Source organism: Chelon labrosus (assembly GCF_963514085.1).
Source record: "Chelon labrosus genome assembly, chromosome: 7".
Taxonomy (NCBI): Eukaryota; Metazoa; Chordata; class Actinopteri; order Mugiliformes; family Mugilidae; genus Chelon; species Chelon labrosus.
The window spans coordinates 18,185,941-18,213,529 of NC_140343.1; the positions used below are offsets into that span (position 1 = coordinate 18,185,941).

Sequence of the window (27,589 nt, forward strand, 5' to 3'; positions counted from 1 at the left end):
ATGTCCGTGGTGGTGGTGGATAGACTGGCTATAAGACTGATGGTGAAATCCCATATACTAAACACAGGCTGAATCCAGCTGGGATCGAACTAAATCTAAAATACAAGTGATACAATCAAATGAAAGATTTGTTTCTTACACATTTCTACTTAATCTATTACTTACTAGTGTACTGTGGAAAATATCTGGAGGAGGCTGCAGACAGTTTGATGGAAGCGCTGAAACAAAGGTACAAAACAACTCCCACACACACACAGAGAGAGACAGTCAAGAGCTGCAGTCTTAGATATATTTAATAAATTAAAGCCAAGGTACAAAAAAAAAACAATGTACATTTCATTGCTCCCTCCCCTCCTCCTCCCACAACTCTTTCTTAAAACTGATACAAACACTGTTCACTTTCTCACCTTAGACCACGAAACAGACCAGGGATAAGTGTTGAAAGTCATTCACAGTTCATATCTAAAGCCAAACAGCTCGCTCCAGAGCCGGTTCCCGTCTCGGGTCTCGGTTCAAGTCACACCTTTCTCCAGTTTCTCACACACTGAATATGCCTCGTCCCCTGAACCCTAACCCCCCCCCAAACAAAACACATACATGCTACATGTCTGCAGGCACCTCGGATAAGACAGAAGGATTAGACTGAGATAAAGTTTTATCAGAGACCACAAAGTACATTTCAATGCTGAGTGATATTAGCCGTCAGCTGGTCCTACTGATGCACTATGTTACAGTTGTTGCATCACTTTACCAATAATGTCTCAAGCATAATGGATGAGCACAGAATGTCAGTGTGAAATGACTCCAGAGGTCTTACATTGTGTTACTGAACTCTCTAATCCTTCTCGGTCCTCTCCAAGGCAGTGACCCAGATGAGTGAAAGGTTTCTGGGAAGCTTGTTCACAAGCATTTTGTTAAGAGCAGTAGTTGGTATCAAAAACAGACAAATGGGTGAATCTGGTCAATGACTATCCAGGCGATATGGAGGTTTAATAGATGGGAAGTGGTTGCTGGTGAGCAGCAGAGGTGAAATACTGGACGTGCCTGGTCCGTCTTTATGATGTGAGTAGTCTGAATGAGCGCGGTGTGAAGAAATCAATGGGCTCTCTGTTTAAAAGTAGGAAATTATACATGTGTACTGTAGGTCCGATATAAGTGCACTGAACAAGTGGAAAAAAGATACATCTGTGCGCACACAACCTCTCATACACACGGGCGTGAACACACGCATACACTCAAATACACAGAAGTGTTCAGCAATAACTGTTAATATGCACAACTTGATTAATATTTTTGCACGATTACAGTGTCTAAGCAGTCCACCGCCATGATTATTAATCGTTCCGTATCTCGTCTCAGTTTTACATCTTTTGTCTTTTCTCACTGCCACTTACTATAGTACATTTTCCTTCCAGCCATCTCTCGAGGCAGCCCTGCTTTACCTATGGGACCACTGCATAAAAATCACTATCTACAACCAGAGGAGACTGCAGTATGACTGGGTGGGATTGTATGTACATGAGGTACAGCCCAATACACAGAGGGCTGGGCAAGAGAGCAGGCTGTGTTAAGTCCAAGTTATGTGGCCTTCATCTTTCTTTGTCCACTCATTCCCCCTAAAAGGCATTTATTAAAAAAAAAAAAAAGACAAATTTACAAAAACAATTCATGATAATTTGGCAAATGCAGAGATCACAGGGGCAAGTGTAGGAGTAAATATTATTGTATTAATGTCATCTTCCTGCAGAATCCCCTCCTGACATTGGCCTTTCCTCTTCCCATTAGCAGCAGCAGGACTTAAAACCACTATCTTTTTATATGTGTATACATATACATTTATATAATGAATTTGATTCATTTTGAAAAATAATGTCAAGTAGCTACGTACAATACCACTACCATTTCATATGGATGCTAATCACCAGGAAACAACCTAGGAACCACAGGAAGATCTAGAAAGGCAGAACAAGACAGAGATAGGAGGAGGAGTGAGGCAGCATGCTGGGTGTGCTGCTCAAAGCTCTTCCAAAACAAAAGACCTTCAAAGAAGAGTAGAGAGGAGAGAGAAACAATCTTATAACAGAAAAATAAATCATTGGAGAAGAGAGCATGGCCTCTCTAAAGCCACCAGTGATTTCATGTTTGCCCATTAATCTGATGGCAGGTCTATGCTGGAATGGTTCCATGTCTTGTCCTGCAGCGGGGTGGGTTTTCATTACAATCATTTCATGGTATCTTCTCTGAAGGGGTTGGAGAGAACGGTGTTGTTGTGGCATCCAGCTGTTTGCACTGAGGGCAGAGGTCACGGTTAGGTGAGAGTTCAAGGGCAGAGTTTCAGTATTCAGCGGCGTACTCTGTACCATGGAGACCTCTGCACAGCAACGTGAACTCTTTGACTATGTCCTTCACCCGCCTCTTATTCACACGTTCTCTGCAGGACAAAAGAGGCAGTGGGAAGGAGGGAAGACAGGACACAATTATTGGGTATGTCTAACAGTTGACCAACTACTTTGACTCAAATAAGCCTGTAAACAAATGTCAGATGGTGTTACCTGAGTATCTGCTGTGAGAAGTTGTCTTTCTGCTCAGCCGTGACCCGGGACGACGGGAATCCTGGAGGCTGCAGAGCCTCTTTCAACCACATAGCGAGTAGAGAGAAGCAGTGCTTGTTCAGAGAGAACAGCACTTCGGCAAACTGGTCCATCAGACTCCGAGATGCCCCGCCCCCAATGCCCTGGAGAGAGCAGAGGAGGCATTTTAGGGAGTTAATTACAACAAAGAGCTTGGAGTGTGATAACACATTAAACTGGGGGATAAGTGAAATAATGAAACACAATGAAATAATAAACTTTTGGTGTCTCTTTTAATGTGGGGCATCTTACCTCCAGCACGGCCTGTATCAACAGCTTGCCGTCCTCCTGTACCAACCTAGCTAACGGAGGCACATCTGAGCAGTGGGGTAACAGTTCAGTCTAGAGCAGAAACACAGAAAGAAATCATCAGTTTGAAAGACAAACAACTCATTTATAATTTTGCTTGCAAAGTTTCAGAAGCGCTGAGTGCGTGTCCTTACAAAGAACAAGCATGTTGACTTGACTGTCGGAGCCTCAGGAAATTTGAGTGACAGAATACCTGGAAGTGGGAGAGAGACAAAGAAACTACTGAAGGCTGGTGTCAAACATTTACACTGTGGACTTTGTACTGACAAGCACAGTTTTAGAAAAAAAGATGTAGCAAAACACCTAACAAGCGTGTAGGGGTGTGTGTTAGTGTTAACTATGTCAAACTACTTACCACAGTGGAACACTGCTTTCACATCAAGACTCTCAGACAAGAACAAATCGGGCTTCCGTTTGAGGGCCTACGAGGCAGATAAAGGCATTAAATAGAGTATGTTTCTGTTGGCCCGACGCACTCTGTACTGCTTCACCACATTCCACTGCATAAGCTCCTTCAAAATACTGCTATCAACAATACCCGCCGCTAAGCCTGGTAGCCGGATCTGACAACAACTCTGGACTGGGAGCAGATCTGCCTACCAGGCTATAGTACTCTCTCCGTCTGTTTAGGTCCAAACTCATACAGAGATCCTCCAATGCAAAACTCAGCAGGTATAACAAACAAATTGCAAAAAATCAAACTTTAAAATCATTTGAAACTTAAGTCAAACTAAAGGCAATGGTGGGTTTGGCTTTGATTCTTGAAATCAATTCTATTTGAAAACATTAAATTTCCTTGTTTTTGGTTGACTGGATTGAATATGCAACAGAAGTGTGTAAGTAATTAACATGTGCAGATAAAGATAAAACACAACTCATCTCATAATAATGAACTCATTTAGGATGGAGGAGAGGAGAGAGGGAGAGAGGGAAAGGGAGAGAGATGAAGGTCAGATCTATCCAAAGATAGAAAAAACTTAGGAGGAAGAATGAAGACGAAAAACAAAAATATAAAACAGAAGAGCCATCAGCCAATTTGTCAGAGCTGATTAATATTAGTTGAATATTAATTCATTTGGGCTTTGATTGGCTCTGGGCTGGAATGACTTCAGAGGACTGGGCTCAGAGACTAACCAGTCACCTGGGACCACAACGCTCGTACTGTTGCATCACCTTCCCAAGAGCGCCGCATCAGCTAAAATGTTTCATCTCAGAGTGTTGAAGCATTTCCAAAGAGCAAATGTACCCCGATGTTGACTTTACAGAAAAAAGGAAGAGACCTGGTCAAGTTTAAGTGTTTAAAAGTGAATTCTTATGAAAAGTCGGTCCACTTCACACACTAATGCTCATTCTCTTTTTTTCTAAGCAGCACAAAAAGAAGTATAGTGAATTAAAATGATAATTAACTGAAGGATTATATGTCTCTGTGCGTCACGAGAATTAAATCTTTCTAACATGCAGTTAATTATCAGAAAGACGCTGTCAACTTTCTAAAACGAGACTATTTGTCTGATGACAGTGAGAACATGACAGCCAGCGAGTTAATTAACTGAATACAGTGTAGGTTTTATAAGAAAGGATGTTAAACACACAAGATAAGGACTTGTGTGGTATTAGGGCATTGTATATGTACTATAAAGAGCATATCAGACTGATTAGACTCTTTTCCGCAGGTAAAAGAAACCTACATGAGCTCAGAGCTGTGGCGAGGTGACTGTTAGAATCAGAAGCGTTTGAGGAGAGACAAACGTCCCTTTCTCAAATATTCCCCTCAAGTGTTTCATTCCACTGCCTCGCCTATGTGATGGGACACCTTAGGGCCCAGCAACAAAGAACAGAAAGAGATACAGAGAGAGTAGAGGACAGAGAAACAGAGAGAAACTAGAAAAAGAGAGAAAGAGAGAGAAACCCAAAGTGAATGAAATAAGAAACCAAAAACACACCTGAGCTTGGAGTTGCATAAATGAATCAACAATATCAGGATGATCCCTGGGTCCTAAAATATAATAAAGATGAAACTTAAGAAATCATAAGAGAATAAGAATAATATACAAACAGCAACTTAATAGATTCAACAGTCATGTGGAACTAAAAGAGAACTCAAAAATATCTCATTGAAATAATTCACACGTGAGTAAGGAACGAAGGGGAGAAGGGAGGGGGAGGGGCATATGAAGCTTTGGCAGAGTCTTGGAAGAAGAGACCAACCAAAAACAAAAAACAGGCAGAAGACAAAGACATGGGTCTGTTTGGAGAGAAAACAGAAAGAAGTAACGAGAGAAAAAGAACAAACCTAAAACCAAAAAAAAAAAAAAAAAAAGTGGGTTTGGAGTGGGAGCCCAGGAGGCACCTCTGTTACTGTTACAGTTTGGAGGAAAAGAGGCGCCAAATCTGAATGAACTCTCTTTTGCCTTCTTCCTATGAGACACTGTCGGCATCATTATGGTAAAATAAAAAGCAGAACGTTTCCTCTCAGATTTAAAGAAGTGCCTCACAGGAGGAGGGTACTGTAAAGGGTCCATTCAGCACTGGTCAATAATATCCCCTTTGGCTATAAAGGTGAACCCATAGCATCAGTAAGAATAACACTCATAGACCAGGATAGGTTCTGATAGCGTTACCTCCCTTATGCTGGACACAGACTACGAGACGTTTACCAGTAGAACCGACTGCCAATGATGCACAACTAAACACGCATCTTCTGTGAAAGCGTCTGAGCAGAAGAATTAAATGTAGATTTAATGAAATCTACATTGAGATTTCAGGCTTTCTGGTTTTATTCCGATGGATTAAGTTTGATGATGGGGGACCCCCCAACATCAAACTTGTAATAACACAAAACAAATGTCTGTAGTGAGCGCCCAGCCTTGGTTGTTCCCAGACTCCAAACAAGTTTCCAGCTCAATACCTCCCCTCCCTCCAGCCCTCATCCACACGCAACCCGTCAAGAGAATACACAGCTTATTCAGAGGCTGTGAGGGAGAGCCCAACTCGTATCTAAGCACAGCAATGGCTGCAACCATTTTGAGATGGAACTCTCCCCGCTACATTACATTACAGCCACCTGAATATGCTAACGGTCTTAATGCTGCAACTGTGTGCTGAACTAATACTGTCTACTGGAGGGTACCTGCTCAGAAAAAAAATAAGAGTTTAGAGGCAGGAGGAGCGGCAGCCACTACATAACCAGTCAAAGCAGGGAAGAAGGAGAGGAAAAAAGGGACAACACAAAGGGAAGGGGAGCATCACATAGACCTGGTACAAATATTTAAATCCAAGTTTAGGGAATGATATAACATCATCCAATTTGTCCCCAATTTATGTTAACTCACACAGTATTCACATATGTAAACTTCAGATCAACTTTGAGCACTTTTACAAAATGAAAGTAGTTCCCATGCAAAAACACTGCAAATATAAATAAATCCGCAGTTTTGTAAATGAAAAAAAAATGAAATGAGCTGATTAACTGAAAACACTGCAACAAGTTCAAAGCAAATCATAATGGTCAGAAAACGATTTAATCAGTGGGTAAGTGGAATAAAAAGGTCTGCTTTGATAAAATCAGCACTCGAGACCACATCTCTTCAACACAGGAAGCACACAGACAACTGGATGGTTCCACCAACGTTAATGATTAATAGGAGCCAACGTTTGAAGGTCGACTGTGACACTGATAACCTTTGACCCTAAGGCCTCTGGGCTGAGCAGATTTATCAAAGTCTAGTAGTATAGAAGCAAATCAACCATGTACAATCATAGTAGGAAATGGGAGCATTTACAAATTAGTTTCTTTTATTTTCACAAATTTGTTTTTTAACTTCACTCTTTTCCTCTGCTGTACCGAGGCATGATATTGGACCCCTGTGAAATCAGATATAATCAGAAACATCTACTTGTCGTTTAAAAGAAACAGTTCACAGTACTGACACTCTGCTGGACCCCCTACCTTGCTGGAAGATGGACAGTGTTACCGTGGTAACCAGCTCAAACAGAGCCTTGATGGGTGGGAAGTGGTCTGTCTCACTGGCAAAGATATGCACCATCTGAAACAGCAGGTCTTCATATCAAACACCAGCTATATTTACGTACTGGAAAGAAACAGGCTACAGCAGACAGAGGACACCTTTACACATGGACCATACTAACCAATACCAAGATTATATTTTTGACAAAACAAGCTCTGTATGAGAACATACTTAATTTCTTATTGTAAAAATGTATTTGCATTTTGCATATAGCTATGGCTCAGCTGTGGAAACTGGCTTACTTAGAATTGGTGTCGTTTGAAGTTTCAGTTGGATATAAATAATGCGATTTAATTAATATGACTTCACCACTGAGCAATGATCCGTCATTCCTTCACATAGTTAAAACACCATCACTTTTTCTGTGTGAAATGTTTGTCATGCACATACGCCATTCTCAGAGTATTCATATAAATAGCCAATAAACAATCATCTTTAATAAAGAACATGCTTGTTGTTAAGATGACATTCAAAATACAGATAAAAATAATACATTGGTCACATGTGTGCATGTATGAATTCATAATGAGATAAATTAGTAAGGTGGTTGATATAGTATCAGGTACAAACAATTTGATCTATAAACAACAATAATAAGTTATGAATTGTAGTTCATGTGGCTACACAAATAATTCTTGAGTCTTATCGTGAATCTATGGAGCAGCTGAAAGGTCACAGTCAGAATTTTTTGTCCCTCCTGATCCAGATCAACAATTGCTATGTTGATTCAGTCAACAAAGAATATACTAGCAGGTAAGGACAATAACACACTGAAGACAATACGTAAAGGAGAGATGTTGTGACAGTCTACGTGATGCATTTAGTGTAGAGCCCGACCGATATATCGGCAGGCCGATATTATCGGCCGATATTAGGCATTTTCCAAACTATCGGTATCGGCATTTATAATGGCCGATAAATGAATATTTCAAAAATAAAATAAAAACGAAACACCCTTCAGCCATGTCATGAGTGTTGGCGTTGTATAGTTTAGTTTGTCCACCAGAGGGCACTCTACACCGTCCCTGTTGGCAACACTCCAGCCAGAGTCGGCAGAGAGAACCAGTTATCCGCGAGTAAGATCATCGGTGAAGTGTGTTCATGGTGAGTTGGTCACGAGACATACATTGCTTGAATAACAATTAAAAGAACATACCCATCAGTTCTCTTAACTCAAATAAGCATGACAAAATTCGTGACTATCATGTCCAGTTTTGCTGCTGTTAAATAAGCCGAGAGTGAAGCGGAATTAGCTAGCGGCTAGTAGCTAGCGGCTAATTACGTTACGTTGTTACAGTGTAGTTGACTGACTGTCCTTTTAACTTTTGACAATGTGACTGAAGTATTTCTTTAATAGCGTGACAGTTATAGCAATGAGACGTATCATCTCTCCTTGGCCTGTTATATTGAAAATGTATGTTTTACAATTTGCACTATGACGTTATCCATTGCTAAATTATGGCTCATCATAGACTAGCTAACCACAAAGCTAGCTAATGCCACTATCAGTGGAAGACCGCTAACGTTAACATTAATGAGCTTGGAAACCACAACGAACTTATTCTGCCTAAATAAAGTACTGTAATGATTACTGTATTCATAACTAGCATATCTCTAGTTACAGTCCCTGCATTTAAAATGTACGTTAGACTTGCGAGGAGTGAACATTTAGACATAGAGAAAAAGTATCAAACGTAGCTTGTGCATAAAGTTAGCTTTTCTTTTACACGTGTGTGAAATCCAATGACGCCAAGTGTGCGTTGCAGACTGTCGTTCAGCCGCAGCATTAACGAGTCACATAATGGTTTTAGATCGCTAAATAGTAGGTTTTAGAAGGCAGGCAGCAACTGATGATTGAACATGGTTTGATGTAGCTTGATGGAAAGAATTTAAAAAGTGCAGGTAAAGGGATGCATTATCATATTATTTTAGTTAAAACTCATAAATAACTACAAATAACTAATGTTAGGGAAATCAGTTAATGTTTTGTTGCGCGTTTCTGAAAAAAAAAAAAAAAAACGGCCGATATATCGGCATATCGGTTTTTAAAACCAACAAATATTTGTATCGGTATCGGCCTTCAAAATCCTTTATCGGTCGGGCTCTAATTTAGTGTTTTATTTTTAAGGTCTGAGCTCCAAAAGTATACAGCTGCTAGCTGTATTCACAGCTGCAGCCTCCCTGCCTGGCTGTGATGTGTGTAGCTGTGGGTGGATATTGTTCAGGGTTCAGCTGCTGTTGTGGTTCAATTTATGGTGCTAAGGATACTGCATGTCCAGCTATACTATTTAAAGCTCAGGAATAAAGCAGCTTCAAAAGAACAGGGAGCCAACTTAACCATCACTGCTGGATGTACAATCATTAAAAAAAATAAAAGAAAAACCTGTAAGAAGCAAAACAGAGCCATGACTACAGCCTCAGTCACAGTGACAGCTGTGTCATTCAAAAGCTGCAGCCACAGATACCGTCTGTTTCAGCAACGGCCACTGAGAGAGCTGGTGAATCGGCTCCTCTAGTTTTCTTTCAAAATGCAATGGTACAGATTTGTGCCTGGTAGACACAGCTGAGAAGGCACCGACTCTCACTGTTGTTACAACCAGCGGCAGACTACTGTAATACATGATACTGTATCATAACACATCTCAGCCTCTTCTCTGCGTGTCGGAGGAAATGCATCACTGCGATATAACACAAAAACTATGGTTGTTATTGCCATTATAAGACTTAGGTTCAGCACTTCAATATTTATTTCCAACACTTCAGCCAAATAAACTGGAGGAACTATGCTGTAACTTCTTCAACACATTTCAGTGTCGTGTACAGAATGACTGAGGCTCAGCTTCTCCTCTCTGTCTGATCACACAGCAGAAAGCAAAGAGGCAGTGGTGAGGACAGAGAGCCCAGGTGAAGTATAAAAAAAATTAATTTTATTTGAGGCAGCTGCACCTGTTGTTTGAGCGCAATAAAACTTTGTGAGTACAAAGCCAATAAGATTTCATTATCACATCATCCGTTCAACGGGCATAAACATGACGAAAAGAAAATATTTTCACCTGCTCCCAATCGCCGCTGCTATGATTTACACAACCTCAGCAAGCTTGTTATGCCTATATGAGCGGTTTCAAACAAGCTAAAACGGCAATGAGAAAAGCTCCACTGTATCGCTGCTGCGACCTCTAGAAACTTGCACCACAGAAATAGTCCACAAAACAATTCTTGCAGTGACCTTTCAGGAGCTCTACATGACTCACTGTGTGGGTGACGTTTTACAGACTTAAACTGTCTCCTCATTATTCTTGGACTCAGTGATGCATAGCTAACTAGCTTATGAACAGCCCTTTCTGACAAAGCTCTAAAACCCAGCCATACGTAACTGCAAAAAAATAAAATAAAATAAAGAAAATGCAGATGTGAGTAAGTTGAGTGTGTACCTGTCGTGTGAGGTCAAGGGCTGAGGCCTGGGGAATTGTACTGTACATCTGCCCGAGCATCTCACTTAGCTGAGAAACCATGGGAGCAAAATCATGGAGGAGAGTCTTCACTGACTTCTCAAAGATGGCACACACCGCCTGAGGGACATCACAAGATTAGCTATACTGAAATGTCGGCGGTCAGACAGTATGTGGCTGGACAACTCACCTCTACAACCTGCGAATCGTTGAGCCACTTGCTGAGTACCGTCTGTATGAGAGCGAAAACTTGCTGCAAAACTACCACCACCTGAAACGCATGAACAAACTTTGTTAAACTAAAGCCAAACAAATAGAAATCAAACATGTCTTCTTGTCATAAACAAGAAGAAACATCACATTAACATTTCTACATGGGCGTATGCCTATAGGCAGAATGACAACGCTTGAGTGAGTGGGCAAGATTTTCCTGCTGGCCACCCTCATGCCTCTAACTAGTGATGGCTGATGCATTTAGTGGTGGAGAAAGAAGAAGGTTGGGGTTGTGGGGAATGGAGCTCACATAGCCGTCTTTCCTGCTCATTAAACTGGAGTGTACTACATTACAAGACCTTTAAATGGTACAGCCTTTATGTTAATATCATGTACCATAAATAGAATTAGCCATCACAACTGTCCGATGTCTAACCGTACTCATGAGGAAGATGATAGTGTGCGGAGACTTACAGGGTTTGGTCCAGGTGGGGGTGGAGCTGTTTTGACAGGTGGTGCTGAGCTGTCCGCAGACTCATCGTCCTGCTTGCTAATGTCGAGCGTAGTGAAGAGGTTGGACAGCAGCCCCAAGATGTGGATGATTGCTAATTTATTGGAGGGATTAGGCTGGAGAAGAAATAAAAAAAACAAAGAGATTACTTCTACTTGGGAATTTGCTTGTTTACAACCTAAAAACACGGTCCATCTGGCTCGTTTAGTTCCTTGAAAAATAACTGCTGAAATATTTAAGAGGACAAACAAAGCCTACACTTGTTACCGAATATTTACTCCTGAACAGGATGAACAGTTATGAAAGATGAAAATGATCAATAACTCTATAATGTCCAACACAATGCTGTCAAGCCAATGACAAAAAAAAAATTAAAATCATAATAAATAATCTGTTCAGTTATAATAAATCCAAAACTGAACACTTTTTTGAGCTGTTGGTTAAAAATTAAGTAAGTTTGAAGTGCTATTATTTTAATAATAGAGTAATGACATAACTAATTATCATTCATATTAATAATTAAGCGCACTGATTAACTTAAAATGCAATGTCAATGGGCATATGTGTCAGCAAACTTAAAAAAATAAATAAAATAAATAACAAGGCAATAAAAAACAAAACACGGTAATGACTAATTTCAAATCAGTTTTTCCACTGACATCAGCCCACACACGGACACACACACACCTCCCCCAGGTAAAAACATTAATTAAGGTTTCATTGGCAGCGTTTAACCATTGTGCTGTCTCCATGGTGATGTGGCATTTCCAACAGACTGCAAAGAGGAAAAAGATGTGGCTGCCACACCCTTAAATAACCACAGCTCTTGTGTCTTCTTCAAATTAGCTTTCCTATCATAAACAGAAAACAGCCTCATGAGAGTGACTCCATCAGCTTTATTCAGACGTCACGGTCATTCGCCCCCGATGTAACGTAACCAGAGGGTCTCAACACTAGGTGCCACTATTTGACCAGCTCCACACACAGCCCCTGATTTTCTAGGCTGATGTAATGCCGATATATCAAAAAGCTAGACAGAAAACAATAAGAGAGAGGAAGTGAGAGTGGATACGACAGTGTGTGACTGCATATTATGTGGCGGGTGAGACGGGGACAGAGAGAGACACAGAGAGAAACGAAAAAGCTTCATCTAAACTGACATCTCTATTCACCCCTGCCCTGCTCTTTATAGACGGTAAAACAAGAGATCTGGAGAAAACGGTAAATATCAAGCTACTTTTTGATAAGGCCATGTCCATATTTCCACTATCAAGCTCGACAATTTGAAAATCCAGGCTTTATTATAAGTGACATTTAAACACAGTCATGAATTTTGATTTGCATGACTGTGCTCACACACGTAAAAACATGACCTACTGTAAGTGCGCATGTGTAGGCACTTTCTTTTTCTGAACTCTTAATTTATCTCGCTGTAGTGTGTGTGTGTGTGTGTGTGTGTGTGTGTGTGTGTTTGCATGAGGGAGAGGAAAGTGCGTTGTTGCTGTGCTTCCTAGTGAGTCACTAGCCCATGGTGGAGGGTCAAATCCAATCTGGTCCCGCAGAGAAATGTTCCACTGCAGTGACACCACACAGACACAAGGTCTGTTCCTATTGGCTAGAGTCCAACTGCGTCTGCTCTGTGTTTGTGTATGAGTGTGTTCACTGTTTCATGTTGGTCTGCGTACGCACCGTCTCATCTGCTAGCTTCTCCAGTTGCTGAATGTAGGGGGTGATGAGGGAGTGAAGGTTTCTTAAGATGTCTTCCACGGGGAGAGCGGAGAGCAGGAAGCCGAGAGCCTGCATCAGCCACATACACTGACTTGTCTGCAAGAATCAGAATCTGAATCAGATTTATGCTCATACATACAAGGATACTGTCTTGGTATTTGGTGCTGTAAACATTGTAAGAAATAGGAAACAATATGAAATAAATAAATAAAAAAAAGTGTTATTTTAAAGAGCAAAGGACCTGTACAGACTGTGCACACATATAAAAGAAAAAAGGCAGGGTGTATACAAATGTTCACAGCATTAAGTATTAATTAAGCACCAGAATGTACAGGCTATAGTCCAGGAAAAACACATTAATGTAACACTGTACACACTGTTTGATCACTGGTTTAGCTCAAGTCATTAATGACTCATATACAGATGCATCAAATAGATTTTTCACAACACATAACATCCTGAGACCACCAGCTGCAAACGTGCTACGTAATTCTTTCACAACATTCCTCATTCAAACGTCACTGCTGAGCAGAGCGTTGAACAGAAACTGAACGTGAAACAACACACACTGACCTTGTGGATCTGCTTTATAAGCACCTCCTTGAGAGAGAGAGAAAAAAAAAAGAGTCAGTGGTGTCTCTATTATGCTGCAAGCGCAATAAAACCGGCTCAAAATAGCAATATTCCAAAAATAACACAACTGAAATGATTTCAAATAGGCAAGTGTTATTTCTGGAAAGAAAGAACATCACCAGTCTGAAACACCTCAGCTATCAGAAGTAAGAAAGAAGGAGATATAAATCTGCACGTACCTGAGAGACAGCCACTATGTTGGTTGCATATGGTGGCAGGTCGTATTTGCATTCCCTACAGATTTTCTTGAGCGTTGAGACGGAAGATACAGAAAGGTCTGGGTTCCCTAAAGCTTGTAGCACCAAGGGCAGGACACTGCTGAGCATCACTGGGTGGTCTGCTAACCATTCAGCCAGAGCACCTATAAAGAGATTAACCGCAGTCTATGTTACAGCAGTGAAATTACTTTGTCCTGCACCACATTGTCTATAAATTACACTTAATATTGTTGGCTTTAATCAAACAAACTGCATTATCTCACCTATTGTGAACATCACTGTGTCTGCTAACTGGACATTGTTGATGTTGATTCTGGGGATGAGTCCTATCAGGCCTGGGATGACGTCAGAGTAATTCACATCTATCGTCTCTGCTATGGACTGGAAGCCATACAGCAAGGCTTCTGTGTGCTGGAGGAAGAGGATGCAGTCAGTATATGTGTAAGCATGGGCCGAAAATAACAGATTACAGTGCAAAATGAGAATAAACCAAAGTCGAAATCAATAAAAGCTTCAAATAGTTGTATACATTTTATGAATACAAATGTCAAAACGCCTGGAGTTTTATTTTGGAGACCTGTGGGGCCAGCTAACATAATGTGAAAAACAGTCCTGAAAAAAACAGGTCTAATAAATCGAGTATGACACATTTCCAGTCCATGGTTTTGTGCAACACGGGAAAGAAAATAAAAACAAAACAGAAAATAGCTCCTATTATTTCTTTGTCTGTGTGTGTATGTCTCACCCACCTGCCATGACGTGGGCTGCTCGGCATTAGTCAACAGTCTCCCTAGTTTATCGTACAGGTTGCTCAGCAGCTCTGCTCCCAGCATCTCATATACATACATGAGAGTGTCTGAGATATCCACCCTGAAGGACAGATGTACACAAACAGACTGATTTCAGAGGCACGCCTTGACACCTTAGCTGTTAATCTATTTGTCAGGCGGGTTTTGCCCTCTCAGCTGCCAGTCCAGCGGGAGTGTGTTAGAGAAAAACACACTCATTTGCTGACCAATCATCCTGTCAGCGAGTAATCTCTAAAACACCTAGGCCATCACTGAAACACTAGCAGCAGGAACAAACACGTTCAATACACAGAGAGACAAACACGCATGTGAATGCACACATAAATACCTGTAGATCCTGAACTGCTCTTTCTCATCTGAGGACCAGGATGCATACTCCTGGTCAGTCGGGAACTGGGCTTTGTGCAGCAGAACATCCACCAACTGGAAATACACTGGCCTGTAGACCTGCAGATACACCGCTTGCTTATCTGACTCAAACGACATGATTTCATCCTGTGAATGAGGAAATGACCATTAAGAACAACAGTTAGTCCAGGATCTGGAACATAAAATGATTAATATATCTTACAGACCAAACCAGACCGTCTTGAATAACACGGTGTTTACCACATAAAGATGTGCATCTATATTTCAGATCTTATTAGAAAACAATAACACTATTATCTAAGGTCTGGGATGTTACACAGCCAGCTTGCATAAACAGAGACATTGATAACATAAAAGACAACAAGCAAATGTTTGCCGATAAGTTGCCATAATTTACTAATGTGCAATTGGAGACAAACATCTCAGCCAAGCAGCACATTTGTGCATCAAATGCCTTACAAGCCTGGATAAAGCTTATTTTCTGAGATGGTTTTGCATGTCTAGAAAAGACGAGACTAGACGAAAATGTGGATAAACCACGGTGGCAGGCATATACAGTAGAAACACTGTATTGTTGATATTCACATTGACTTTAGGATGGGATTTTAACATGTCTTACTTGAAGTGTGTACCAGAAAGTGAGTGTGAGAGAGCTCGTGGTCTCATTGACCGGGTAGTGGCCGGGGATGCCTGTACAAAACATGATCATGTTGACTAAAGCCAGGAAGCTTTGCCAGTGATCCACCTGCTCCAACAGAGTCCTGTAGAAAGAGAGAATGATGGGTGTAAAAGAAAGAAAGCAACTCTCTATAGCAGAGGCTAGTGGCTAGAATGGCAGTGCTACTTTCTGCCCATTTGCCCAAGTTCTAAGCAGTGTGTTTATGCGCATATAGACCTATAAAACTAAACAATGTAGTTTTCTATTAAATTAATGCTATGCTTATTAATGGCAAAATATATTAAAAAGAATATATTAGGTCTTCACTGAATAAATCTGAATTTCTGTGATGAATAGTATCATTATGTAAAGGTTTGAATTGGTTTCTTCATTCATAAATTCCCTGGTACATATGTTGTTGTTGAGCATGTTTGAATAACAGGCTGACATATTAATGTTACATGTCATGGTTATTATTTAGTGGTAAGTTAACCAAAAGATTATAAAGCTACTCAGAAAAATGATCAATATATTAATTAACATTTAATAAAAACATTATGTTTATTATTTTTATTCATTATTCATGTATATACCATTATATACCATTAATATACCATTAAGAGGGACACACACACACCTGGAGTGGTTCTCTCCCAGAGTGACAGCAATGCGGCAGATACCATGGCAGGTCTCCATGTCTCCATTCTGAACAGCCTCTCTGAGCTGCTCCTGGAGAGCCAGCACTTGTGGAACCAGTTTTAGTAAAGTGTTCACATATCTATAAGCCAAAGACAAAACACAGACAAATTCATACCAGAATCAACACGCATGGGTCCAGTCATTTCATTAAAATATGTTTAAATAATACAACAGATTATAACACATGATGCAAGACCAGGGAGACCAATATAAAACTGACTCAAACTGCTCACGGCTAGGTTGTTGTATTTATTGCTTTATTTCTAATCAAATCTCAGCCCGAATTCTGATCCATCACACCCACCTTAAAAATCCCACACAGCTACCAGGAACCCAGAAAATCTATTCAAAGCTCCTTCTAAGAGCTCCACTGCCCGCCGTTATTGTTCTCTCTTCTTTCTGCTGTCTCAGCCATTTGTAATTCCCTCACCCTGGCTAAAACACACGCATGTGCTGACACGCACACAAACACACAGACGCACACAGATACACAACTTCAGCCCTGCTCATGTAATGACATCAGACCACATCACTGCCCCTGCCGTCCTTAATGACAGCGAGAGCAGGAGTGACATTTGGAGATGAAGGACGTGTTCATGGTCCTGAATGTCACAGAGACGATGTGCATGTGTGAGCTCTATACATGTAAACCACATTATGTGCGTCCCAGGGGAGCTTTTGTGGTATGCTGGCTGTTTTTCATCTCTCACGAGAAAGTCAATATAAGGATGCTGGTTCAGGTCGATGAATATTCATCAATGACACAGCAAGGTTGTGTGACGTTATCAAGGTTTGAACAAAAACAACAGATAGATAGATAAATAAATAAATAAAAAAGGACTAAGTAAACCGAGTAAACATCTAAAGATGAACCCAGGACTGAAAATAATGATTATTTTTATGATCAGCTACTTCAGGTTGTTTTAAAAAAAAAACTATTAATATTTCAATCCCACATTGTAATAAGAAAACAAATAAAAAAATAATCTGCAAATCTTACATTTACTTTAAAAAAAAAAAAAAAAAAAAAAAAAGGCAAAGCCTCACATAAAAAAATATTAACTAGACAATGTTTGGGATTTTGGGAATATATTTACTTGAAACAGTTTAACCGATTAAAGTCTAGAGCAGTATATGAAAAAATCTGTCCATTAATTAATCAAATAGTCAAATAGTGATTCCAGAGATTCAGTGTCACGACAGACAAAAGACCAGAAAGAAGAAGAAAGAAATGACACTATGCCATATGCACTTTCTGGTCTGCAGGTTAAATGCATCTTTTACTGCGGTCCTACGAAGCATTCATTACTCTAATTTCCCACAGGCCCTCTTATGTGCCGAGAAGCCAGTTCTATATTCCTGCGTTATGTAGCTAAGACCCCTATTCAGAAGCCCACGCTGATTCAGCTTTCTCAGGAGGGAGCTACACCCAGCTGAAATGGGATGTGTATGAATCTGGCCTCCATCTAATAATCCCCTACCTGTGTTTCTGTTGGCCTACATCCTCTCTGCTCGGCTGTCTGAGACACTCTGTGAGAGCAGCGCCGGGAACTACACTTAACCTAACCGTCTGAGTGACTGTGTGTGTCTGTTTGTGTCTGTGTGTGTATATATATACACACATGTGAATGGGAGACTGCACTCATGCGCTCAGAAGGTCATTCATTTTTAATAAGGTGCTTTGCAGATGCAGGTCATGCACTCTTAGCTCAGGAAAGAAGACTTTGTGTGTACGTGATATGATTAAAAGGGAAAAATGGATTTGTACGCCTTTGTCCATTTAGCTCATAAGAGACGACATTCTAGAGATTCCTCTGAGATCGTCTACGGCAAATTCCTCCGCTCTAACACATAGCTGCCCGTCACATCTTCCCTTTGCTCCCGTCCTGCTGTTACACTCTTTCTACCTCCTTCCTGACTCCTCCTTTATTCTCTCCCTCTCATCCCCCCCTCCTCCCTCCCTCCCCAACATCCCTCTCCCCACCTCTGCTCCTCTCTGCAATTACTGCAACACTCTGAGACATGGGAAATGGGTTGCCTGGCAACAGGATGCAGCTGGACCAATAGCATCCCCCCCAATGAGTTGACTGTAATGTGTTTAAACAGAGAGAGAGAGAGAACAAGAGACGGGGAGGAGGGCTTAGTACTGATGGAGAAAGACGGGAAAGGAAGAACACAAAGAAACAGAGGTAGAAAGGGAGAAAAAAATAAAATGGACAGGAGCAGCAGGGAAAAATTGTGAATTTTGACACTTTGTGGGGATGATGGAGAAAAAGCCTTGTGTCTAATTGACTAATACATTTGTCTGTTTCCCTCCTTGCTCACAGATATACACTAGGCATAAGATATTCTGCAGCTACTCATCTGTAAATCAGACGATGCACAGACAAAAACAACGGCCACATGTGTCCCAAGAGAGGTCACTAATGAGACAGTGGAGACTTCTGGGAGGACATGACAAACACACCAGCAAGCCTACACATGACATGTGACCTGTGATCCGCTATGAGTAAAACACGTAAAAAGAAAATGCAAAATGAAAATGACTCAACAACTGTTCAAAGAATTGACATTTAGTGAGGAAATCAAAAGGATTCAATCTTTAGCCAACAGTTTACCCTCTGTGCTCCTTAGCACATGCACAGGGCTGTGTGTTGAGGATGTTCTACCTGTAACGCCGCTGCCATTAAACGTCTTCCTACCATCTGCTCAGCATACTGTCAGTGTGTTTAAAAGGACCTGTCGGCAGCAACTTCACAGGTCCAGCCCCGCCCCCTGCCTGTGTAGCAGCACTGAAGTATATAAGGGATGTAGTCTTGTTCTTGCACACTTTCACACCTTCCCCTGCCCTCCTCCTTCTCTTAGCATCCTTTCTTCTCTTTGCATCGTCCCGTCACACCCGCCCTCCCTCTCTCTCTCTCTCTCCCTCTCTCTCCCTCTCAGTCTCTAGGGGAGGGGTAATGGGTGCCTGCCATGTCTGAATCAACCAGGGCATGATGACATCTCTCCCCAGCTCTGTAACCATAGCAACGCCAGCCAAGCAAGAAATGCCGCTCTTCTCCTTGTGGCTGTCAGCTTACCCCCGTATCAATCCCTCCCTCCTTCCTTCCAACCCTCTCTGATGCCCTTCCAGTGCCCACCCCGTTTCCTGCTCTCAGCTAATGCACCTTTCTTTTCGCGTCTCTTCCTTCACTTTATCCATCTACAATCACGTACGGTGTGATTTCTTCAGTTACTAACATGATACTGTAAGCTTTCATGTTGTTATTGTTCTGTGTTGATTTGATTACACACTGTAAAACATACAATGCACATACCTTTGGGAGTCGGGCTGAGAGATCGCATTGACTATTGCTTCTACTGCTGTGTCGAAGAGCTCTGGGTCAGGAAGGGCACTGAAGCAGTCGTGCACTAGGCCTTCACTCTCGCTGAGGGGCACATCCAACAGTACCCATGATGACAGGCAGCGCAGCACGCGAGCTTTCACTGCCCCCGGGCTATCCGTCCTCCGCAGCAGTTGTTGCAGTAAGGGACACACTGACCCCCACTCCCGGCCTAGGGCTCCCCGAACCTGGAGGTACGATGATAATGAGGGTTACACTGCTACAGTATTGCTCATGTGTGGCATGGGTCTATGGTGGATGATTAGGGCTGGCTATTGTTATAAGTGCCTCTATAATGGTGCCAACAAGGTGCCAGCCAAATATCACGGCTTCACACGAACCACTGTACAGTTACTTTGCATTCACAAACATTCACTTCCAGCTTTCCATTTTCAGCTCTCTATTAATGCATTGACATTAATGTATACAGGCCCCCTTTAGAAGATTAATTCAAAAGAAAACCTATAAATAATAGACAGGTGTCCTCCACTGCCTACAGATGACGGGCAAAGTGGCATCTGGAGACCTACCTGTCCCTTTCTGTACTGCGGCAGGCGGCTGGTCTGGAACTCCTCAGGCAGGACAGTGAGCAGCTCGAGCAACGCCAGGCAGCGTGCCCGCCCATCCACCCCTCCTCCCTCCTCCTGAAACACCCGCACCATCTCTGATACTGCGCCAGGCCAGGCCTCAGGCATCGTGTTGAGTGCCAGAGAGGCTAGCGCCACACACAGCCGGGTGAGCACCATCTTGGAGCCAGAGGAGAAGCAAGCAATCTGGGAGAATAGCTGGCTCTTCAGGGACTCATACTGGTCTGTGGGGATGTCAGACCAGTACCGAGAGATTTTGGTATGAAGCGCACTAGCGCCAAAGTACTGGATCTCGGGCACCTGTGAGAGAACATAAGATGAATGCAAATGACAAAGTGTTTTTCAGTGCTTGTGTGTGTGTGTGTGTGTGTACCTCATACCTTGTCTGGGCTCAGTAGGGCCCAGCAAAACTGCCAGGCCTGAGGCGAGACCTGAGCCTGCATTAGCCATTTCTGGGCCAGATTCTTGTTTTCTATATTCGGATCATAGTACAACTGGTGAAGGGCCTGGAATTGAAGAAGAGAAAGAATAACACTGAGCACCGTCAAAGAAATGCTTACAGTCTGTGGAGGACTGAACGACGAAGGAGTTGAATAGCTCACTGGAACAGCCAAGTGAGAAATGTTTCTCATTTGGAAAACACAGCAACCCATAGTAGACAGGGTACCTTCAAAACCTGAAGAGGCGAGAAAGCAATGACCTAAAAACAGCACTCTCTGAAGTAATTTGTGTACTTGAGTACAGGGAGAGAAATAAGGAGTAAATCGAAAAAGAAAGGGTGAGAAAAAGGAGCATCAATTAAACAGACACCTCTAATCCTAGCGATGCCAGAAGAAAGGTACTACTCTGCAAAAATGTCTATTTATTTCTCCCTCGCTCTCTGTTCTCACACACAAACACATACACTCACACATGTACATGCTCACTGAACTAAAACTGCTGCCTGCCAGCACAGTGTGTTTCACAAGCAGCACGGGGGAAAAAAAAAAATCTTTTCAGTGAGTTTTCTGATCCTTGTCTTTTACCCCCGAAGCCTGCTCACATCAATTCCCCCACCACCAGTCATTTTCTCCCCTTTCTTCCCTGTCATTTCATCCATCTACCCACCCGCCTCCAGCCTAAACTGCCCATCCAGTTTCATCCCATCTCTCAGCTATCAATCTTTATCTCAGCCTTCGTCTAAGATCGACATTTTCCCCCGTGCCCCCATTAGAAAACTTTAGGATGTTTGACAAAGGAGGATGAACAATACTGGGAAAAAAACAATGGCGGCTCAGAGTGCAACGATAAAGCTGCAGCTGTAAAGACGAACGCCTATACAGCGTCAATGCCTCGCGGAAGCAGAGTCTCAGGTGGTGTTCTCTGCACGTCTCCCATCCTCCAATGCAATTACCCGTCTCGGCTGTCTGAGACTCTGTACATGGCTGGCTGGGTGTAAATGAGCTGATTGTTCACAGAGTCAGGTAGCATTTGTACATCTATACGTGAGTGAGAGCTATAGATCCAAGTACTCTATGCTGACCAGGCACCACATGTACTGTACTTTTCTGGCAGGTCGATGTGCTCAGCTAGCATCTACCTACAGCTCCCACAGTTTAGCAAAAACGTGTGAAAACAGGATGTGGATGATTTATTTAAACGGTACAAATTCATGCAGACAAACGTACAACATTTTAAAGTGTTTAGTTGCAATTGAGCAGGGACTTTCTATTATCAAAGCATTAGGATGGGTTTGTCAGTCAGGTCCCCGCCGCCCTTCCTATTAAACGAAGCTGTGATATCAGAGTTCAAAGCAGCAGATCATTACCGCAGTCCACTTTATGATCGCAGACCTCTTCTTATCCAGTCCCAAACAGCGCTGTTCTGTCCTTCCGAGGTTTATTATCAAAGCAAAAGACACTAGACATTTTGTTGCTTTAATCTTCTTGCAAAGAACCACCTGAAGTCTTTTCCCATAGATCCCACCAGATATCAACCGTTAAATGGACTGTTATAATTTGGTAGCAAATAGCATGCACATCCCTAGAAAAAGCACCTACCTACATTTTTCCTTGTAGCTCAAGTAAACAGTTAAACCTACAGACGGTGGTAAACTGCCTGAACCACCACCGGTCTTCACCTGGGAATGGTGTGCTCTTTGGCAGACACTGTCAAAGGTCATTAGCTTCCTCTATAGTCAGTTTCAAACAGGAGAATGAAGGGAAAGGGGGTGAAAGTGAAAAACGTGGCTTACTCAGACGGATTTACCATCTGATTCCACATATACCTAAGGATTTAGATGTATATTCTTGTGTATTCAATACTGAACCCAAGAGAATTACTACAGCAAAGCCTCTGTGTTAACAAATAACAGCACAATGACTGAACTATACATAAAATCAAGGACAAATAAAAAGCAAATCAATAACCCATTACCTATAAATAGTAGCTGAGCTCAAGCCATCTGTCAACAGTGTGTCACACTGTCAAAGCTATTACAGTGATGAGAGAGTAGCGCTGGAGCCGCGACGCACCGCTGACCCATCATGACACTGAGCTATAACTGTGAGAATCAAAGACACGCTGAGGAATGATGATTAATGAAGGAACAAAGAACAATAGATTGTGTGAGAGAGTGCGCGGGTGGTTGTTGACAGCACACAGAGATTAAGAATACCGTGTTGCTAATAGCGATGAAGTATCGGCGCACGGACGGCAAATAACCCCCTTGAAAACCTCGGTTATGTGAACGACGGTTACATTTACTACACAAGAAGTGAAAAGCACGCTCACACTGGGAAATGTATCACGTAACCAAAAGGAAACGTGATCCATCCTGAGCTATTTATATGTTTATATTTTTGTCAATACGTTAGCTGGCTGGCTAAATCAGCTCCTTTGTTTTTAAATTCTATTAAACTACTTAAGAACAACACAACACCTGCAGTCACATACACTTGTTTGCTTGTTTATTTGGCACAAATGAATGAATAACAGTCCTGCACTAAATCTACATGACGGTTATGATATTCAACATTTGTTTAAAATAACAAGAGAGATGTTGATTCATGCATTCTGGAGGCTGTGGTTTGTAGAGCTACTGCGTGTATTGAATTGTGCTCTACCAATGCATGTTTGTTTACCACCTTTCTTTCTTACCCTGTTTCAACATAAACTGAACATAATAACAGTCAAGAAGGGAGATTTAGTTCAGGACAGTTTTATTACATTACATTTATTTTCACTAGTGTACCTAATGAACTGGCAAGTGAGTGCACATCTTATTCTAATGTTATTTACGGTTGCCAAATGACAGCGATGCACCACGAGCTGAGCACCCGGGGGGTAAGCGCACTACTAAACGCACGCTGACAGCCTGATGTGGACAGCATTCTGGGTAGTGGGATAATTCGCCTTTGGCTAAGCCCCGCCCCCCCTTAGTTACTGTTGCTACGTCCGACATTCTCTTCTGGGCTGTGGTTTTCTGGTTATCTATAAGGCTCTGCTATCAACGTGGCTTATGCTGTGACAGCTCTTCCTGCTGAACTTTTGTCAAACTTTTATAAAGCAGCAAATAAAGTGTCCGATAGAAGTAGGCAAAAAAGGGGGCTGCAATATGCGTTCGAAGGCTATATTCAGGACATACAAGTGAAACGCAACGAACAACAAGGCATCCAAATAGAGGGAAAAGCATACACAGTCAAAAAATGAACTACCGCATATCCTATTAATCGAGACGGAGGCTGGGACTGACAATATCAAGGAGCAACACTGTTCATGCAAAGCTGGGTACGTCTCTATTCACTTCTATAATCGTTATATTACGAAGCAAACGGACTAACGTTACGCACGTATAACGTTGTATTTCTTCAGCGTGTGCTAGCGTATCAACAACTATGCAACTTAAGCTGTAACGGTGGTGTTTTGGTTAGCTCCACAGGGTTTTGCGCGCACATCATTGGGCTTATCCATACCCTGGATGCTGGATATATACCGACAGTATAGCCTGCCGAGACCGAAAATACGAGACGCCTGCGTTAAAGTCAATGGAGCGCTGTGGAAAAAGTGTCGGACCCCTGTGGGAGCTCTCTTGGCTGCGCTGTGATTGGTCAATCTACATTCTAGGGTGTGGCTTAGCCAAAGGTGAATTGTACATATAGTTATGGCAAATGAATGGTCACCCCTGGTCACCCCTGTAAAGAACCCTTGAGCAACATGCTGACCGGGCCTGACCCACAACTGCGTTTCTTTGTTCGGTACAGTAGTGGTTTGTTTCAGGGGAGAAATGACCAAATCCTAACACAGCCCACAGTTTAACACCACAGCGTTGAGCTACTCTGAATTTCCTCTAAATCCACTTGCTCGTCAGATCGGGACTCTAAAGATAATTACAGTTGGGCGGAAATGTAAGGCAGTGTACGAAGCCCTTCATTATACACACACAGAGATACTGACAATGTGGTACTTTGTTTGTTTCGCAAACCAAAGACCGAACAAAGAGCTTTCTATTGGACGCATACGAATACTGGGCCAGGAACCATCATCTCCACCAAACAAGCTCACACCCACCAAAACCCCCGATCTACCAAAATGATAATTCTGCACTCCTTTTTTATTTCACTGTTTCAGCAGCTGCAGTCATTAAGGGACAGCACTGTGTTCTGTCTGCAGGTGTGTACAGTAAATATTAACAACTACATGCTGACTGTGAAACCAGTGAAGGCAACATCGCAGGCACAAAGCCGGGGGTGTGACGCAGATACTAATATGACGCTTTTAGGCGAACACACACAGATCCTAATGAAACCTTTTGTCCTTCTCTACGCTGAATGAACACTGCTTCACTGATTCCACGACCAATTAAGCGCCACCCTGGCCAATTTATCGCAAAAGAATTGGAAGATGAGAAGAAGAAAATCTCCCCCAAGCAGAAAGTGAACGCATTATCTAAATACAGGCAAGTCTTACGAGAACAATATCTCATCAGTTTTGAAATGCAAGAGCGGTGCAAGTAAGAAAGCAAAAAAAGTGCTCGTGGCCTTCGTGGAAAGTGTATACTTCAGATGCTGTTTGCCACGTTGTTTAGTTAATGAGATTAGTGATAGCGCTACACCAACTGGGGCAGACAGAAGCTGTTACAGGGTCTGACAAGGCACCTTAAACTCAACAAGCCCCCCCTCCAACAGATTCAAAAAATTTGCAGTGACATCTGAGAAATGAATTATCACTACACCGACATTTAACCACGATACCCAACTTCAGATTATCAGATGAATCACTGAGTGCTGTGTATATCGTGTGTGGGTTAGATCAGTTTTTTGATGAACATCATGCACTATTTTTGTTCACTGGCAAACGAGGTTTTCACTTCGACTGCAACTGAGAAGCTTTAATAAAACCAAATAACAACAGCCTTATGTAATGAAAAACAAAATCAGTCATCTTAGGCATATCTTTTACTTCTCGTAAAATTTTCCTCTGCAGATAAACTAAATTGTAACACTCCTAGTTACATTACATTTATAATATATTGTTTTAGGTGTGCATACAATACGCAATCATATTTATTCACTGACTTTATGTATATTATGTGTGCACAATCTCACAGACAACACACTCTGAATGAAAACAAAGATTATCCAAAGGCAGACACTGTTCATAATTCTTCTTTCATTACATCAGGAAACACGGTATCCTGTAAAACCCTTTCCCCTGCAGGAATGTGCTTCTCTCCTTCAAACCTGCCTCTAATCATGTCTGTCGCATCGACAACCATCCTCTCACCCCCCCCCCCTCCTCTTTCTTTACTGGCGCTGTCTCAGACATCGACCCCTCCCTCCCTCCATCACCTCATCTCCCCCATCAATCTCATCACATCAGCTCTGCTCTTCCACAGAAGGACCTCTCTCGCTCCCCCCACCCCACCCCTCCAGCCTCTCTATTGTCTCCCCCACCCATCCCTTCATGCCAGAGTCAGTGGCCACCCAACTGGGAGACTCATCACTGCAACCTGGCAGTCAACAACATGGTGTGTGCACATACACAACCAAACACATCGAACGAATAGAAAAACAGAAACACAAGACAAACATTTTACAGAGAGCGATGGAGACTGTAAACAATTAACAGTCTGTAACCTGCTATTTTACTCTCATCTTATTATTCTTCCTAAACATTATCCACTAAGACCAAACCAGTTGAGCTGCTAACTCCTAAACACAACAACATTATCTCTGCAAACGTGTCACTTGTGTAAAAAAAAAAAAAAAAGTGTTAACTAATGCAATAATATGTGGCTCACAAGGCAAATAAATCTCCTCTGCTTTACCTCGCCAGTCCCCCTGGACGGCCTGGGAAAAACAACCTCTTCTTCAGTCAACACATCGCTGCCACTGAATGAGCTGACAAGCTGCTGGTTTGCTCTAAACACTCACCTTCTCTACGTTTTCCACCGTGAAGTCCAGCGCGTCCGGTGTGGCTGCTATCCTCCCCGTCGTCTCCATATCTCCGCAGCTGTCAAACGATCAAAGAGGAGCAAACGTTAAACCTCCCCTCTTCAAACGGTGCCATTTCCATGATATTCCCACGGCAGCAGTCGCAATGCTTGAGTTAGCAATGCGGCATCACTAATTTAGGTTTACGGATGACACGAGAAGCTAGCCGGCAAGCTAACGTTAGCTCGCCCAACTTAAGAGTAGGCTAGCTGTTGCTAACCTCCGCTATAGAAGAAATACTATAGCAACGGCTAGCGCCACTATGCTAACGCCAAAATAGCTAATGTAGCTAATGTAAGCTCTAGTGCCAAATACGGACAAGCGAGAAAGCTCTACTGGTATTTTAAGAGTGTGACAGTACTATCAAAACAACGCCTTATCCGTGTATTAGATCGAGGCTGCCCAGTGGACCAATAATCTCACACCTTTCTGTCCTGCGACGGTATGAGACGATGCTGGCAGCTCCCTGCCGCTTTTCAGCTTCTGCTCCGTCACCAGGCGCTTTTTGCTACATTCAAGCGCCGTGGGAAATGTCGTAATCGCAGGCTGGCTGTCAAGGACCACCCAATAACACGGCACATGAAACAGCGTTTTCTAAAGTTCCCAAAATATTAAACGTGGAAAATGTGCAAAAGTTTAAAAATATATACACATAAGTGTTATTAAAGCACGAATGAATCCTATATGTTTTGCCATAGTTGTATTTACTACCTTGTTTCTCGTTACTTGTTTAGACATTTCATGTTGGTATGTTTTGTGTTTGTTTATTATATGCATTGGCATTTAAATGCGGCATTCCTCATTCTATTCAACAGTGTCATCCTCATATTATGATGTGTGAGGGATAACGAACAGAAAACATATGTGTCTGTCGCACATGTTGTTACATGAA

General features: G+C 42.1%; 1 protein-coding gene across 1 annotated transcript; it reads right to left on the reverse strand.

Annotated features, from left to right (window-relative positions):
- Positions 1 to 333: 333 nt before the first annotated feature.
- Positions 334 to 27,194, reverse strand: ipo13b (importin 13b). Its single transcript, XM_084548000.1, has 23 exons — positions 27,123 to 27,194; positions 26,638 to 26,716; positions 20,605 to 20,730; positions 20,168 to 20,524; positions 19,572 to 19,825; positions 16,193 to 16,333; positions 15,517 to 15,658; positions 14,857 to 15,023; positions 14,469 to 14,589; positions 13,983 to 14,130; positions 13,681 to 13,862; positions 13,442 to 13,468; positions 12,830 to 12,964; positions 11,104 to 11,256; positions 10,607 to 10,687; positions 10,399 to 10,536; positions 6,889 to 6,985; positions 4,883 to 4,935; positions 3,295 to 3,361; positions 3,074 to 3,132; positions 2,883 to 2,972; positions 2,553 to 2,734; positions 334 to 2,431 (listed from the first exon to the last, which is right to left on the reverse strand). Exons 2-23 carry the CDS (start codon positions 26,704 to 26,706, stop codon positions 2,335 to 2,337), a joined length of 2,886 nt encoding a protein of 961 aa, XP_084404126.1. The 5' UTR covers positions 26,707 to 26,716; positions 27,123 to 27,194; the 3' UTR covers positions 334 to 2,334.
- Between the last annotated feature and the right edge of the window lie 395 nt (positions 27,195 to 27,589).